General features: G+C 43.6%; 4 protein-coding genes across 6 annotated transcripts; 2 read left to right on the top strand and 2 right to left on the bottom strand.

Moving 5' to 3' along the window:
- Positions 1-100: 100 nt before the first annotated feature.
- HNRNPD (heterogeneous nuclear ribonucleoprotein D) lies at positions 101-2223 on the top strand. The gene is made up of 6 exons (XM_078622300.1): positions 101-265; positions 430-591; positions 718-849; positions 923-1019; positions 1102-1248; positions 2156-2223. The coding sequence occupies exons 1-6, from the start codon at positions 101-103 to the stop codon at positions 2221-2223; spliced, it is 771 nt and encodes a 256-aa protein (XP_078478426.1).
- A 1784-nt stretch (positions 2224-4007) lies between these two features.
- On the bottom strand, positions 4008-6414 carry LOC144739340 (vesicle-associated membrane protein 3-like). Its single transcript, XM_078622304.1, is given in 5 exon segments — positions 4008-4115; positions 4117-4146; positions 4251-4421; positions 5403-5533; positions 6378-6414. Coding segments are annotated over 5 exon segments (477 nt in total).
- A 162-nt stretch (positions 6415-6576) lies between these two features.
- LOC144739341 (S-adenosylmethionine synthase-like) lies at positions 6577-9338 on the top strand. Its single transcript, XM_078622305.1, is given in 10 exon segments — positions 6577-6652; positions 7249-7326; positions 7418-7540; positions 7616-7728; positions 7994-8137; positions 8210-8428; positions 8510-8563; positions 8565-8693; positions 9017-9150; positions 9236-9338. Coding segments are annotated over 10 exon segments (1173 nt in total).
- Positions 9339-10883: 1545 nt separating this feature from the next.
- Positions 10884-16240, bottom strand: SCAMP1 (secretory carrier membrane protein 1). Of its 3 annotated transcripts, none has more exons than XM_078622301.1 (9): positions 16184-16240; positions 13932-14009; positions 13677-13784; positions 13231-13342; positions 12871-12999; positions 11989-12148; positions 11811-11912; positions 11123-11240; positions 10884-11033 (listed from the first exon to the last, which is right to left on the bottom strand). In XM_078622301.1, exons 1-9 carry the CDS (start codon positions 16238-16240, stop codon positions 10884-10886), a joined length of 1014 nt encoding a protein of 337 aa, XP_078478427.1. The 3 variants fall into 3 exon arrangements, with proteins under 3 accessions (XP_078478427.1, XP_078478428.1, XP_078478429.1); XM_078622302.1 differs by having other exon boundaries at positions 13231-13336; XM_078622303.1 differs by lacking the exon at positions 13932-14009.
- Positions 16241-16475: the final 235 nt, after the last annotated feature.

Here is a 16475-nt window from a genome sequence, read left to right as displayed (position 1 = left end):
ACCCCTTTCCAGTTGGGTGTCTATGTTCGTCATGAGGCGATGCACATTGCTGCTTTTTGTACAGTTTGCTCATGTGTGTTATTGCTGTGCGAATAGGAAGATGTTTGTTGGAGGACTCAGCTGGGACACAACGAAGAAGGACTTGAAAGATTACTTTTCCAAGTTTGGAGAGGTTGTAGATTGCACTCTGAAGCTGGACCCACTGACTGGCCGTTCAAGGGGATTTGGCTTTGTGCTCTTTAAGGAACCGGAAAGTGTTGACAAGGTAATTTTCTGCTTCAGTGAATAATGTTAGTATCAAATGTTCAATGTACTTGTGCGGTACATATCCAAGGTTTAGGCATATGTTTACACATCCAGGCCAGGCTGACAAGAACATCCCCTCAACCCCTCAAATTCCATATGTCAGTATTTAATTTTGTCCTGCAGGTTGCTACACAGAAGGAACACAAACTCAACGGGAAGGTGATTGACCCTAAAAAAGCCAAGGCCATGAAGAGCAAGGAGCCCGTGAAGAAGATCTTTGTCGGCGGTCTCTCTCCAGACACACCTGAAGACAAAGTCAGAGAGTACTTTGGTGCCTTTGGAGAGGTACCCAGATACTCATGTGTCTTCTTTTCAGTTTACATGACTTGCTCTCAAATCATCATATGTGCCTGGTTCCCCTTCTCAGCTCTGTAACACGAAGTAAAAACAGTGTTCATGTGGCTCAAACAGGTGGAGTCAATCGAGCTCCCGATGGACAACAAAACAAACAAGAGGAGAGGCTTCTGCTTTATAACATTCAAAGACGAGGAGCCGGTGAAAGTGATCATGGAGAAGAAGTATCACAACATTGGACTCAGTCAGGTACAAAGCGTCAAGTATCAGATCTGTGATCGAGCGATGTGGCACTAAAACACTTCAATTTGTCGTCCATTAGTGTGAAATAAAGGTGGCAATGTCCAAGGAGCAGTACCAGCAGCAGCAGTACTGGGGAGGCCGAGGTGGATACTCATCCCGCTCCAGGGGAAGAGGCGGTAAGTGGACATGTTCAGTCAGGGAGGGGTCTGTGTGACCAACGAGCAGCGTTAAACAAACGTACGTTTCGTCTAACTGCAGGTCCCAATCACAGTTGGAACCAGGGTTACAGCAACTACTGGAATCACGGCTATGGAAACTACGGATACGGTGATCAAGGATACGGAGGATATGGCGGCTATGATTACTCTGGTTACAACAACTATTATGGATATGGTGGCGACAGTGGTAAGTAAACCTAAATCTGTGAAGCACCTACTGATGCCATCGATGTGCTTCAGTTTGATATAGGTTTGCTGCGGTAGTTTGTCACTGGTGTTACACGGGTCCACTCGTCCACCTTGTACACACCGATTTCACAACTCGGCCACCGTCCCCACCGTCGTCTTTTTTTTTTTTTTTTTGTACTTTACAATAGAATCCCTTTCAAGTCAAATGTATAAAGGTTGTGAGAGTATAAAAAAAAAATTCTAAGCATTTCATGAATACTGATGGGATGAAACGGAAAGTTTCTGCCTTTCTCGCCGCTCCTTTCACCTTGTTGTTTTCTATTCCAGCACGAGCACGAGTGCCGTGCCAGACCAAACTGTCACTTGTTTTATTGGCTTTGTTAATAAAAGTTTGATCTCTTTAGAGTTTCCCTGCAGTGTTTTGTTGTGTTTTTCTTTAACAGTACTAATGAACCAACTGCAATTGTTGCTCAAGCTGTAGGTCAGTGTTTCCCATTAGCGGCCCAGAGTTGTTGTTTTTTGTTTTTAATGAACCAACAATGGTTTTATGTTTTGTTTTTTTTATTGGTTAGTTTTTTTACATTCTCATAAAACTGCAGCGGTTTTTGCATCAATGATGCAGTGTAGGAGTGTGAGCGCGTACAGGAAGTGGGGGTGTGACACTGCATGTAAACATACACATTTCATGTAAACGCATCTTCACTGGCTGTTTAACTTTTCTCACCCGTCCGAGGCGACTGACCCACCCCCACCTCCCGCTCGCCGTTTGAAAACCAATCTCCAACAACAAACCCCAGAGTAGAAGAAGACAATCGTGCATGCTCTGCATACCCTCCACCCTCCCCCCTCCCCGTTATTTTCTGTTATTTGTTGTTTTACGATCACATTTTGTACCACACTTGTAGATCAATCTGCTGGGTATGGCAAGTCGCCACGGCGCCGTGGTCACACCACCAGTTACAAGCCGTATTAACTGGGGGAAAACGCTCATATTCAAGTAGGTATGTAAAAACAAGAATACACCATGTACTTTAAAAAACATAAACTAGTTATATTTACTTTGCTGTTTGGTAACATTTTGAATAATTTCCTCTTGTAAACTTCTTTTTCTCCAGCACCCTCACGTGCTGTACAGTAGTGGTAACATAGAGGCTACACAGCGATTTTTATTTGAACAGCCGGCCTTCTGCTGCCTCTTTTTGCACCTTTTTTTCCTTTTTTTTTAACAGTAAGGTTAACAGGTAAACTACATTAAATGGATGCCAAAGTTAAGGATGTGCAAGGAAAAACAGAAAAGAAGTATGTTGTCTCCTAACTCTGACATACCTTGTTTGTACCTGCCAGCGGAGCTTCCTTGCAGGCCATGAGCTGACTCCCAGATACTCTCAGGGCCCGCTCAATGCGGACCGGGTACGAGAAGCATACGCTCTCGAATGCTGCCATTTGGTATGGTCTTACAACATCCTGTATCAGCATTTCTAAACTAAACAAACATGGGACACGTCCAGCTTTGTCATCTTGCTTTTCATTTTAATTTATTTGCAAATGTATGTAATGTAAAAAAAAAAGTAAAATATACATGTAATTGTCATTTTTTACAGGCCCTTACTCCCCCACAAGTAATGATTATAAAATTAACTATCTGCTTTTCAAAGGATACGACAGCTTTCTTTGGACTTTCCAGTTGTTAACATTTGCTCTAATCTTACCTAAAATGCTTGTTTCTTTATTTAGCTCTCTTAGCCAGTAGTCCATGAGCTAAAACCTGGCTCGTATTTGGACTCTGCTGCATTGGGGGATAAAGTGCTTTATGTTGTTTACCTGTACTCTGTTTTGTATTACTGCCAGCGATGGAAAAAGACTCCTCTTCTTAATTTTCCTGTAACACAGTTTTCCTCTTAACCGTTTGTTAAAGAAGGAGAATAAAAGTGTCACGACATTTTCCAGAGAAATTTGCATGAAATGTTTTCTTCAAGGTGTATTTTTGACCCATTGAAGGTTTCTTCTGTTTTAAATTTTCAATTTTTTTTTAGGATTTCTAACTTTATGGAAATTTTAAACTGTTAAAATAATTGTTCCCATTTTGTTTTTCGTATTTTTTCTTTTTTTTTTTGGACATTGGACATTGTAGACATGCGGGTTCCTGTTTGGTGGTTTTGGTCTGATTTGCGTTCCACTCTGGCTCATTGGTCTTTCTTTGTTTTTCGCAGGTGTTTGTGTGACGCCAAACCGTCGTCTGCTGCACTGGCAACAGTGATGGTGGTTTCCAGTAACGAGGACTATCTGGTTGTAAGAGAATAACCGAAGAGTACTATGACCCACTTTTCCTCAAGTATTTGTTGGATTTTGACGTTTTAGCAGGTTGCGTTCTTCATACCTTCTTGTTTTTTGTATTTAATGTTCTTCAATTGCTATTTGTGAATCCCTTCATTTATTATGTTACTGACATGATGGATTTGGACACAGATCAAATATTTACAGCAAGAAGATTAATTGCTTTAGGCTCCTCATCAGTTTGATTAATACATGACAGTCAGAGACAGTGTATGTATGTATATATACATATATATATATACACACACACATTACATATATACACACACATTGTATTGAACATAAAGAAATGAGACAAAATAATAAACACTTCTTTGGATTTGTGATCCTGAGTGGAATGTTCATTTGTTTGGAGTGTTTCATGGACAAATATTCAGGTGCTGCAAACAGGGTTCAGTGTAAAAGCGCCGTCCGTCTTCTGATTCAAATGACGTTCGTAGCGGCGAGGATGATGAGGATGAGGACGATCAGCACGATCACACCAATGATAATCATCATTTTAATGTTTTTCCACCAGTATTTTCTCGCCACCCCGGGTCGACGTCCTCTGGAACGAGTCAGCCTGAAAGAGTCACAAATGATGACGAGAGAAGTTAAATAGAAGCCTGAAAAAAATGACGCTTGAGTAAGTGAAATGTTGACGCTCGGAGGTCATGAAGGACTCACGGACGCCTGCAGGTCGTCCGTCTTGCCGATCAAATCGTCTAAGCGGTCTCCCCGATCCAGCACTTTGTTGATGTTGTCTTTCAAAATGACCTTAACCTCGTTCACCTGATCTTGCACATGATCGATCTTGGCCGGTGAGCCAGAGGTCTGCGACCGAGCGCTTGTGTCCGCCTGTGGAAAAGAGAAAAAATAATTTAGACACTGGAATAGGCCGCTATTAGGGGAACCAGCATTTATGATGGTGGCTGAGGGTAATGGGTGATTCAATTGATTTTTTTTTTTGTTGGGCGTCCTGCAGCGCCTCATCCTGTTACATCTTTCTGTGCTGGACATACAGACTGACCTCTGGTGACCCCTGATGTGCATCATCTCAAAATGACATCACATCAGTTAAGAAAGTAGTATATAAATGCTATTCATTTTTTCTTTTCAAGTCTTAAAACCAGAAGTGTCAATCACATATGGACAGATGTTGCTTTGGTAAAACACATTGATAATGCATTTAAAGCACATTGACTACATTTCTAACTGGTGCTGGAACAAGATGGATTCAATCTGATCTAATGGGACTTTCTACACCTTGAGCTCCAAAGTTCATGAAAAACGGCCAGCAGGTTTGAATGTCATTGTGCTGACACTCAGCAACAATCCACACTTTTATACCGTTCACCAACGAACCAACAACAGATGTCGGAGCAAAGTGTAGAAGTTAAGGAAAGATCAGCTTATGACACATTGAAGGCAATGAAAGGATGGAATGGAGCGTGAAAAATGACCAAACTTCACTTCCTGCAACAGGAAAGAACGAAAGTCAGATCTAAAGCTGCATGGAACGGCACAGACAGACGTCCTGGAGTCATTGAAGAGTCAAAACTTACCATCACGGGAGTTTGTCACAAAACATTCACAGGTAAAAAGTCTCTGTCATAAACAAATGTTGAGATCTTTGTTTCTCGTGAGTCAGGCAGAGCAAATGTCCACCTCCCCTCTGTTACTCATTGACTCACTGCGACCCCAATCAAAGTCTCATTCGCCTGAGAAGTAACTGGTTCACTTCCTTTTTTTCATGAGCTCTGTTGCTCATCACGCCACATGTATGAGATTAAAACCGTTTGTCTCACAGCTCTTCGGTGTCTGGTGGGGTTTACGTACCATCAGCTGAGCCGCAGATACAGATTTCAGGGTTGAAATGTCTGGACAAAGTTCCCTCACTCGCTCACAGGCAGCAAAAAGGGAGAAGTCAGTCAGTTGCTTCACTTCATTTCCGCGTCCTGTGTTGTCAGCTGTTTCCAGCAGGCAGTTTATGTTCGCTGATCAGTGTCAGGAACTGACTGACACCAGCTTTTCCAGGAGATAGTGACAGACCGATTGATGTAATTTTGAAGCCATGAGTGACAATATTTCTGTCTGCTGACCTTTGTGGGACCACAGAAAATGAATGTGTGAATGGGATCGGTTAGACTTCGAGTTTATAGTCCAACTTTAGATCAGAGGACAGGATATCTGCAGAGATTTGACCTTTGACCTTGTCTGCCAGGAAAATCAGCAGGCACTTTTAATTTTAAGATGTAACGTTGACGTACAGCAGTTTAACAACTAAAGCTTTTGTTGAATTATAGGTTTATAACCTGTAATGTCATACAAGTATAATGTATCCTGGAATAAAATAAACTACTTTCTGTCTGACTGGTGAGAAATTAAACGGAAAGAAAGAATAAATAAACGTGGGCGGTGACACAAATTATTATCAACTGTGATTGACAAAACTCAACAAAGTATGTATATCAATGATAATAAAATTGACTAAAAAGTTATAAAAAACGATAAATATCATTGTGGATCTAATTATTGTTTTATAGTTATGTCATAGGTGTGCAGGTTACCCTGCTGAAGAACTAGTAAGTAACACGTCTTTGATTATAGTATTTGATTATAGTTGTTAGCTTACCCAGTTGATTTAAAGTATGAGGACAAAATCATGTTTGGTTCACTGGTTTAATTAGTTAAAACCTAGAATATTTGTCGTTTTAAATCTCTGTAATAACGTAAATAATGATATAGATTATGTTCTTCGGACGTTAATTTATTAGCCGCCATGAATCAACTGCAGTTGGGATGACTTGTCACGTGCCACCGGATATGATGCAAGAGGAAACAGCGCCATCTTGTGGCCGCAGTCAAACAGGGAAAGTTCCACCGCCTCCTTTTTTCCCCCAGCGTCACTGTAATAATTAACCAGCGTTAACTACTGTTCAATGTCACAAGTGAGAAGTGTTCACACCGTTAAAACCGAATTTAACTGTCGAACCGACCGACGAACCGGAGAATGAACCCGAGAGGAGGAACCAACGGCGGGAAGACGTTCCTCTTCACGTCGGAGTCAGTTGGAGAGGGACACTCTGGTGCTGTAAATCCATTATTTTGATTCCTACTTTGGAACTAAAACGGATTTTAAACACAGACACTAGCTGGACATGTCCGGACGTGCAGTCAAAGCTGCGTTCACGGACACTGCCAGGACGCAGCAAATCTCATTTGCATCTCGTCGGTTAACTGTTCTGAACTTGCATAATATCTCCAAATATATATATATTATCAACTCCAAATGTATTTACATATTTCATCTGTAAAGAACATGAGGATGAACCGAATATTATTTTATTCAATCATACACATTTATTTTACTGCTACATGAATAACAGTATCATGAATTGCTTCTCGTTGACAGTGAATGGTCATTGATAGATAAATAGATACTTTATTTAATCTCACAGGAGAAATTCACAATTGTTAGCTTTTACAACCTTGGTTAATCTGAACAAGAATTTAAATATAATAAAGGGCAAGTGCAGTATCTCTGGGCTAAGCGAACTGCTTGAATAACACAAATGATTCAAATCTGTCAAAGATTAGATTTAGATCTTGTCATTACCAAGTGATTTAACAGATAATGAGTGCAAAACGTATTTACCTCTGCATTTTTTTAATTTGTTTACAGATAAAATGTGTGATCAAATCAGCGACGCTGTTCTCGACGCCTACCTGAGCCAGGACCCAGACTCTAAAGTTGCCTGTGGTGAGTTTGTCTGATTGCATGAAAGTATGTTCACATATTTATTAGACATTATAAAGGTCCGCCCCACACTCACGTTCTGATCTTGGAACAGAATGTGTGGCGAAGACCGGTATGATTTTGTTAGTGGGCGAAGTGACGTCGAAGGCCGTTGTGGATCTCCAGTCGGTGGTCCGAAACACGGTGAAGAAGATTGGCTATGACGACTCTTCTAAAGGTAACTGGATCCAGGATTTGAAGTTCAGGAAAAGTAATCAAAATGCTGATCTATAGTTACGACTGTGATCTGCAGGGTTTGATTATAAGACCTGCAATGTGCTGGTGGCGCTGGAGCCACAGTGTGTGGAGATATCGGACTGCGTGTTTGAAGGCAAGAATCAGGAGGATATCGGCGCAGGAGACCAGGTCCAGTATATAATCAACATATGTTGTTTGTTTGTATGTCGGGAGGTCATATGAGAATCAGGAAGATACACAGGTGCATCTTATACTAAAAAAGGAATGCTATTCATTTATTGTACACTTTGAGCGACAGAAAAATGTTGGCATGGCGTTCATAACGATTCTACTCAGTGATTGTTACTACTGAAACTGTCAGAAGAGAAGAGCAGAGAATTGTACAAACTGCTCCTAAAAAATGTTAATTGTTGTCATCTTCTTGTCTCTCCAGGGTCTGATGTTTGGTTACGCCTCCGATGAGACGGAGGAGTGTATGCCTTTGACCCTCCTCCTCGCGCATAGACTCAACTACAGGATGAAGCAGCTGTCGCGCAGCGCCGAGTGTCCTTGGATCCAACCAGACGCCAAATCACAGGTGACACTGTGCGGGTGAAGTCTGTCTTGCTGTTTTTGAACATTCTTTACTGATAAGTTTGTGTTTCTGCAGGTTACCGTGGAGTACAGGGACAACGCGGGCGCCATGGAGCCGCTTCGAGTACACACGCTGGTCATCTCAGTGCAGCACAGTCCGGACATCACACTGGAGGAGATCCGACTCCAACTGATGGAGAAGGTGGTCAAAGTCGTCATCCCTGCTAAATACCTGGACGACAAAACCATCTACCATCTTCTGCCAAGTGGAAAATTCCTCCTGGGAGGTCCTCAGGTGAGACATGACTCTCTATAAAAGATGAAATCCTATGGTGGTTGTTGGTCGATAAGTCTTGATAAATCTTGGTGCCGGCAGAGTGACGCCGGACTCACCGGGAGAAAGATCATCGTGGATACATACGGGGGGTGGGGGTGGCCACGGAGGTGGGGCGTTCTCCGGGAAGGACTACTCCAAAGTGGACCGGTCTGGGGCCTATGCAGCGCGCTGGGTGGCCAAGTCCTTGGTCAAAGCTGGGCTGTGTAGGAGAGCCCTCGTCCAGGTAAGCACAACGTTCGCCCTGTTTGTCGGTATTTTCTGGTTGATTGTGGAAGAAAAATTAGTTTGTCATTCTTTGTAATGAATTGCATTTTTAAAGTTTCTTATTATTAGAATTACAACCGCTGGCCCAGACATGAGTCTAATTTCACCTCTCTTCCCGTGTTACAACCGGACCTTAAAATACAAGAATAGACGTGTTTCACCCTGCAGTGAGCGCATCAGTACATATTTATTGCAGAAGTAGTTTCAGGGGACGATCACACAAACACACTCGTCAGCTTGATGGCGTTGGCTCATTCATGCCCTGTCGTTTGTTTCCTTCAGATCTCGTACGCCATCGGTGTGAGCCATCCTCTCTCCGTCTCCGTGTTTCACTACGGGACATCGAACAGAGATGAAGACGAGCTGCTGCAAATCGTCCTGAACAACTTTGACCTGAGACCCGGGGTCATTGTGAAGTACGTTCCTCCAACCATTGGACAAGATGTTTTTTGTCATTTCTTCATATTCATCTCTCCATGGTTTCTCTCTCTGGTTTTGTAGAGAGCTCGGTCTGAAGCGTCCAATCTACCAGGCGACGGCTTGTTACGGTCACTTCGGCAGAGAGGAGTTCCCCTGGGAGAAACCAAAGACGCTGGTGTTCTGAGTTCACAGCTCCACCAAATTCAGTAAGATAAGGAGGCATTAACATTTAATGGTCTGCTGACTGACAGAGGATCACACACGTGGGAAAAATAGAAACCACATACATAAGACAGATTTTATTCGGTGTTAATACAATAAATATACAAAACTCAAACTCCCCACAATGCGTCTTAAATTACAGCAGAATTTGTAGCCAACAGCTGACGTACAAAAAACACAAACAGCCCTGAAATCGCTTCCACACCGAATTGTTTGAGATGCTTTGTCCTCAGTGTTTCTACCACGTGGATTTTACAGCCCGTCTACGTCACATCACAGTTCACATCTCATATTTATCCTAACACGAGACACATCCACACAAAGGCTTCACCATGAAATGATCGGTCACATTCAGATTTACTGCGTTTGCTCACTTGTCAGTCATGGTACCTTAGCAGAACTTTACATTCAGCGAAATAGGTTTTAACAACAAGTGTCAGTCAATTTGACGCTCATCATGTGGGTGAAGATTTGAGGAAAATCTCCAGCTGGCGACATGTTCCTCTTCTTAAACACTGACACGTAGCAGTTAGTGCCACCGGTACTTCCGCAGCTAATGACTGACACTGATCTGCATGTTTCATGTGGGAGAATCATAAACCAGCAGAAGGCAATAGATACATTTAATAACCAGATTTAAAGTGCACTGCTTCGTAATCTCACAACAGACATGGAGGTTGATAAAAGGCAAACAAACACATCCTGCAGACACACTAGGCGTGAACTATGCAGATGTTTTTCAGGTCAATCTGACAAAAACATACTTGTGTGTCTTTTAAAATAGTTTTCCACTCCGTTGCAATTCTGTTCAGCACAAAATACGTCAGAAAGCCAAAGAGCCTAGTCGAGCTGAAATGTTTATCTGATTGTTAAAACAGTTTTTAATTTTTTAAAACCAATGTGTTAAATGTGGAAATTTAATCTGTGTTGTTCTGTGAACGATAGTAACTTCATACTCTTGAATGTGGACAGGGGACTTGTGTGAATGACTAATCAAAGTTGATAACAGCGTGAATTAGAAGTGAACTAGAATGCACAGCATTCAGCGTCAGCAGTACAAAGCCCACCCCACCAGTGGGCAGCACTTTCACACAGAGAACGCTGCTGCGCGCCTCAACTGACCACTAGATCCATTAAAGATCCCTCATTTAATCAAATCATTTAAAATTCTTCAACAAAAGTAGTGATTAGGTTGATGAAAGCTCACACACACACACACACACAGGACATGGATACTAAGCTAGCTTCAAAGGGTTGATTTAATCCAGCTGCTTTAGGCGCATACATACACGCACACGCGCACACACCACACACAGAAAGATAACAGGGGCCCAGGTTGTCTGGGAGTGCAGTGCAGATGGCGAGTCCCAGTGATGAGAGTGACTGTTGGTGGGGGCGGACCGACGGCAGATGGACGTGTCTGAGCGGAGGGGAGCTGCAGCCCTGTTTGACTACTGTGCAGATGTGGTTGACGAGGAGGCTCGGTCCGGTGAGCCCAGTGGGTCAATCAGATCTGCTCCTTAAAGGCTCCTTGTGCAGCCCTAGATGCAGCGTTGGCTGCTGCCGTCTGGACCGTCTTGTTGGACATGACTCCGGTAGCAAACTCCTGCTGGGCCTTCTCGAAGCTGGCCCCAGTGGTGCGGTACATGGCGTGGACCTGACGAGGACGGACATACAGGAGGTTTAGAAACGAGCAGAAGAGAAACACAAATAACACTGATAACAAGAGCATGTTTGTAGATCTACCTTTTTGAACATGATGAGGGACATGACAGCCAGCGAGGTGAAGAGAGCAGCAATGAGGATCATTATGATTCCCACTGGGATGCTGCGATTCAGGCCGATCAGAGCCGAGATCCAGCCGCTGAGCAGCAAATCACACACATATATACACACGTTAAGTTCCTTTCCTTTTGATAAACTAGAATTTATAGTGAATGAAAAGTCAAACCTCTCCAAAAATTATAATCATGATTTACTGAAAAAATAAAATTGATACGTTTGCAAGTCCTGGTGCTGTGATGTCACTAAAACTGGCAGCTCAGGCACCTTTAGGTAAGAAACTTAGCTATCATAATTAAATCAGATTAGACCATTGAACCTCAGGTCAGTTGGGATATCATCAAAAAGTTTTTTTTTTTTGGTAAATGGATTCAAAAAGTGAAGCACGTCTTAATGTATGGACTCGTCACACACAGATTGACATGTTGCAAGTATCTATTTTATGTTCATTTTGGTGATTATCACTTTCTGAGATACAGAGGTTTGGGTTTTCACAAAAGTGTTTCACTTTCAACTTTTTGTTGATACTCTTATTGAGACACACCTGTAATCCCAAACACACTGAGCATCATCAGCTTGGACTGAAAACCCTTTCGTGTTCAGTCTGGGCTTGTGTCAAATTTCTATCCCCATTCTAGCCATGTGTCCTCACCTGGCGCCCCAGCCAGCGATGCCGATGCACTGCAGAACGTAGACGCCGAACTGACAGATGTACACGAAGAAGAAGAGAAAAAATCTGAAGGAACTGTCGCTCCTGTGGAAAGAGAAGAAGGAAAAAAGATCAACTACAGTGCACATCTGTGAACACATCTGTGTTTGATGTTATATACCTGAATGCTCCATAAACCGGTCGGTACCAGCAGACGAAGGAGCAGGGTGAGAAGAGCAAGAACCAGAGGATGGACAGGCCGAAGTCCCCCCCTCGTGTGGCGTCCACACAGAACCAGGCCAGGCAGCCGATGACGTTTGCCAGCAGCGTGGCGGTATGAGCTGAGGAAGAGGAGGAAAATGTCAGAAAGTAGGCTGGAGATCGGCTGCTAGCTGGCTTGTGCCAGGCCCAAGGAAACACGGACACTTAATATTTCAACACGTAACAATGTGCAGGACCGAGAGCAGAACACACTTTAAATTATTCACCCGTACCATTTGTTCTTGGGGTCCTGATAGTTGAGCCCAGAATTTATGAGCTGCACAAAGACCCAACATGCCTGACAAACCTTCATTCAGGGTCGATGTGCTTCAACTCTGTTGGATCAGAATGTTCAGTTCACGCCACACTGAGAAATGTGACATTAGCCTGCCGTGTACTTGAGCTTTTACTGCAGAAGATCCGTTCATTCAAACGCTAGGAAATTCTTTGCCGTTATCAGAGACAAATCAAGAGACAGAAACTCAAAAGACCCCCCCCTCCTCCCCCAAGCCTTTCAGCGATCATGTGACTGAGTCATCTCATCGGGCCGCATGACTGCACCACGTGCCTTCGTCATGTGGCCATCGAATTCCACACGGAGTTAACCCCCACCCCCCCATTGAAACAGTGATTGCAAGTTTAGTTGTGTTTTATGAACATTTGTGAAACACATAAGCAGTCATACAAGTACAAGACTGGGACACCATCACCATCCTCTCAGTCACTACTCAGCAGGTCTCATCTCACGTACGTATGTGCTCAAGCATGACAGAAACTTTAAAAAAAAAAAAAAAAAACGTACACATCCAGAGGTAGTACATGATCTTCACCGTCTTCTGATACTCCACAGGAATGTCCACTGTGATGTCGTGGTAGAAACACGGGTGCACGGGGAAGTTCTCTGGGAGGGGAGGCCAGTTGTTTTTCTTCCCTGAAACAGGACGACATGCTGGTGACGCTTCTACTGAGCACTTGGAGTTTGAGTTGTAGGATAAGAACTGTCAGGGAATTGTATGTGCAGCTTATACATAACAAATAGTTCTGGTCAGAGCGTGTTTGGGCTGAAAACTACCCAACAGGATTTGAGAACCTCTGTGGAGCTAGAAAGTGGAGCAGTGAAATCAGTGACAGAGCTGAACAGCAGCTGGTGTCGTCTGCTCACCTCCTGACGCGCTGAGCGACCGCATTTCTCTCTCCCGCCGGTCCAACTCTGCCGCCTTCCTCTCCAGCTCCTCCTGTCTCCTCAGCAGCTCGGCAGCTGCTCCCGACTGCCCCTGCGAACGCACAACAGAGCAGAGGTGAGCGCACAGGCAACGAGGTTTTCCTCACAAAAAAAGTAGTCTGCGTCTACGTTTGGAACTCATCCTGGAGCAGGACGACTCATGTCCAGTCACAGACGACAAACTCAGCACGACGCCAGGAGTCACAGTTTTCATTCATTCAGAGATCTGTTGCTCACAAGGCGCAGCGGCTTGTTCACAATTTCATTTCCAGGTTTCAAACAACGGCTGCTCCCTTCTGAAGTTAATTAGGACAGTTAACCAGCGTCAGCCACCACACACGGCAGATGTTGCGGCTATGGGAGGAGCCACCTGTGGTCGGCCATACCTGTGCCTGAGGCTGCGAGTAGGCTGGAGGCTCCTCTGTGGGCTTCATGATCGCAGGCTGTGTGTTGACAGAGGGCGCTGCAGTCCTGACTGCGGAACCCGCAGGCGTCTACAGAGGAGATATGTCATCACCGGCGATCTGAGCACGTTTGTGAGCTCACTGTCTGTTTTTCATCTTCTTCATCAGTGACATGCATCACTGTCACGAGGAAGTCAGGAACAACAGACAAACGCAGCGAATGTCCTGTCAACTCACTGGTTTGGCATCTGTGAAGGGATTGTATTCCTCTAACGCCGGAGCAGCCGCCTGTCGGACTTGAGTCACTGATGGATCCTGAAATAACAGATTACAACACACAAGGATGCTTAAAACACAAAGAAGCCAAGGACTGGAATGTGATGTGGTGTAAACCTCCACCCCCATTGTCTTGTGGCAGTGACATCATTAGAGATGTCTGTGGAGAGACAAACATGGCTCCAGTGGCTCCATGGCTCAAGTGTAAAAACCCGTCATTATTCTGCCACATCACGGCCAAACTCTGTTCAAAATGCAGCAGGCCTATAATTCAAACGCTGGCAAAGATGGCAGATGATTCCAATCATTTTCCAGCGATGGTGTCTACAAATGAGAAGGAGGCTGAACTCACTGGACACAAACATCGTCACCAGGTTTTACTGTAACTAGAAAGACAAAGCACTCGATTTTTCTGCTTTAAATGCAACACCCTTGTACGGCCACCTAACACAACAACCTTCAAAAGTAGCCTGTCTGCTCCTAGGAAACACCAGTTTCAACTTACCATCAGCTTGTCACTCACACACGTGCCGTTCATTCAATTGCAACTCAAAATGGATTTCCACTCGGTGCGTTCCTTACGTTCCTTCCTATCCTCATCCAGTCCCAGTGTGCTCTGCCTCTCTCTGTCTTACATTTCTGGGAGCATCTTTCACGCACGCAAACACACACACACACACACACACACACACACACACACACGCTGCAACATGTCACTAGACCAGGGTCATTAATATTTCAGAGTATGTTGTTTTTAAAGTTTAATACAGCCCCTTTGCACAGCCAGAACGACATGTGTGTGTTCACCAAATGCAGATCGTAATGTGTGACAATCAGTTCAGTGTCTGGCTGCTGCACACCTGTTGCATGAATCTGTGAGAACTAATTTCACAGTGATGGAGTTCCTATCACAGTTACAAGACCGACAACTTGTGCTTGCAGTCAGTGTTACTGACACTGACTGCAGGCACTGACTGCAAGTTATCTCAAAAGACTTGTTGACTCTCTTCTACCTCAAGTATAGATGAAAACAGATGACTGACATGATGCATTATCTTCACTCTTCATTCAAACGAGTGTGATTTCTCCCAAATGTAACAATCTGATGCATAAATGGGTGTGATGAGATGCCCTCAGGGATCCCGGTGCCAAATGTCACCATATGTTTTCATGAGCTATGGAAGAAAAAGATTGGCAAGCGGAACAAAGCCCTACTTCTCCTCAAGCAAACAGCGAGAGCCAACAAATGACAGGGCAGCAGGGGTTCACCCATCATGATTCACTTGCATGTGTCTGCAGCATTTTTCTGAGTTCACACTTGGATATGCTTGGAAGTCAAACCAGTCAGTGCATATGGCTTAAAGAAATAGAAATAGAATAGAAAGAAAACATCCACCAACATAGAAATTGGTTTGGTGAACATCTGCTAAATCGTCTGAGTGTAATCCTTCTGCCAGTAAACACTCCACCCACAGTACACACAGGTAGAAAATATCAAAATGATAAAGCCATTAACTCATTTATTAATCAGCTTCTTTCCTTGTGCCCAGCCATGTTTAATACGCCTGAGAGATTAAGAAGGACAGAGGGACATGCAGCTTTGCTGTGGGTGAAGGACGTGGCTGCGAAGCACATGATCAAAAAGAAGAAAAGAAAGCTGTTTCCTGCTTGATCAGACTCAGTAAACACCAACTCAGGCCTGCACACGGATCTCAGTACGACCAGGTGAATGGAAGGTGAACAGACGTGACAACAAACACTCAGGAAGCCCATCATACCCTGAAACTATTGACCTTAACAGTCATAGTCTGGTATTTACGCTATAAATATAAGTTATTTGTGTTTATTTTTGGGACGATAATGTGCAGTTAGTAATCTATTACATTCTCATAGAGCGCTACAAAGTGTGGAAGGCAGAAAGGTGGATTATAAACTGCTTATTTTACATACATTCTTCTCTATGCTACAAAAGCTAGCTAACACTCGACTTTAATTGTCATTTCTGTCAGGCAAAGTAAACGATAAGTTATAAGTCTGTTAATTGTGAACAAGTAAATTGATATCGTTCTAGCTGGTTGGTGTTACTTACTGTTAATCGTAAGTAACTATAAATGCATCAAGATCAAGTGTCTGTATTTCACATCAAGGGTAAAGTAGGAGTGTGGTAAAATAATGCAACAGCTAATGTGGCTAACTTAGCAAGCTAACGTTACCTGAAACGGATTGCTGAAGTCAGGGTCCGCGAACGGGTTACTGTCGAAATCTGACATCCTGTCGACTTAAGTCGATTCGTACGGAACACTGAATGACACTAATGGAGCTTCCGATGATTCGTCGAAGTGTGTCTAAAACTGATATTTAGAAATAAAATATCGAATTATGGCAGACGCAAGAGATGACGGTCGGAAGTAAAGTCAACCGTTAAACAGTGGAGTGTCCAGAGATGTTCTCAGTAGGAAGATTCGGCACAAGGCGGAAGTAGTGTGTGTGGGTTAACTTTGTAGC

This window comes from Lampetra planeri, unplaced genomic scaffold (genome assembly GCF_965212315.1).
Source record: "Lampetra planeri unplaced genomic scaffold, kcLamPlan1.2.h2 scaffold_1432, whole genome shotgun sequence".
Classification (NCBI taxonomy): domain Eukaryota; kingdom Metazoa; phylum Chordata; class Hyperoartia; order Petromyzontiformes; family Petromyzontidae; genus Lampetra; species Lampetra planeri.
Note: the sequence above shows the minus strand (reverse complement) of the source record. Positions and strands in the feature narration are given on the sequence as shown.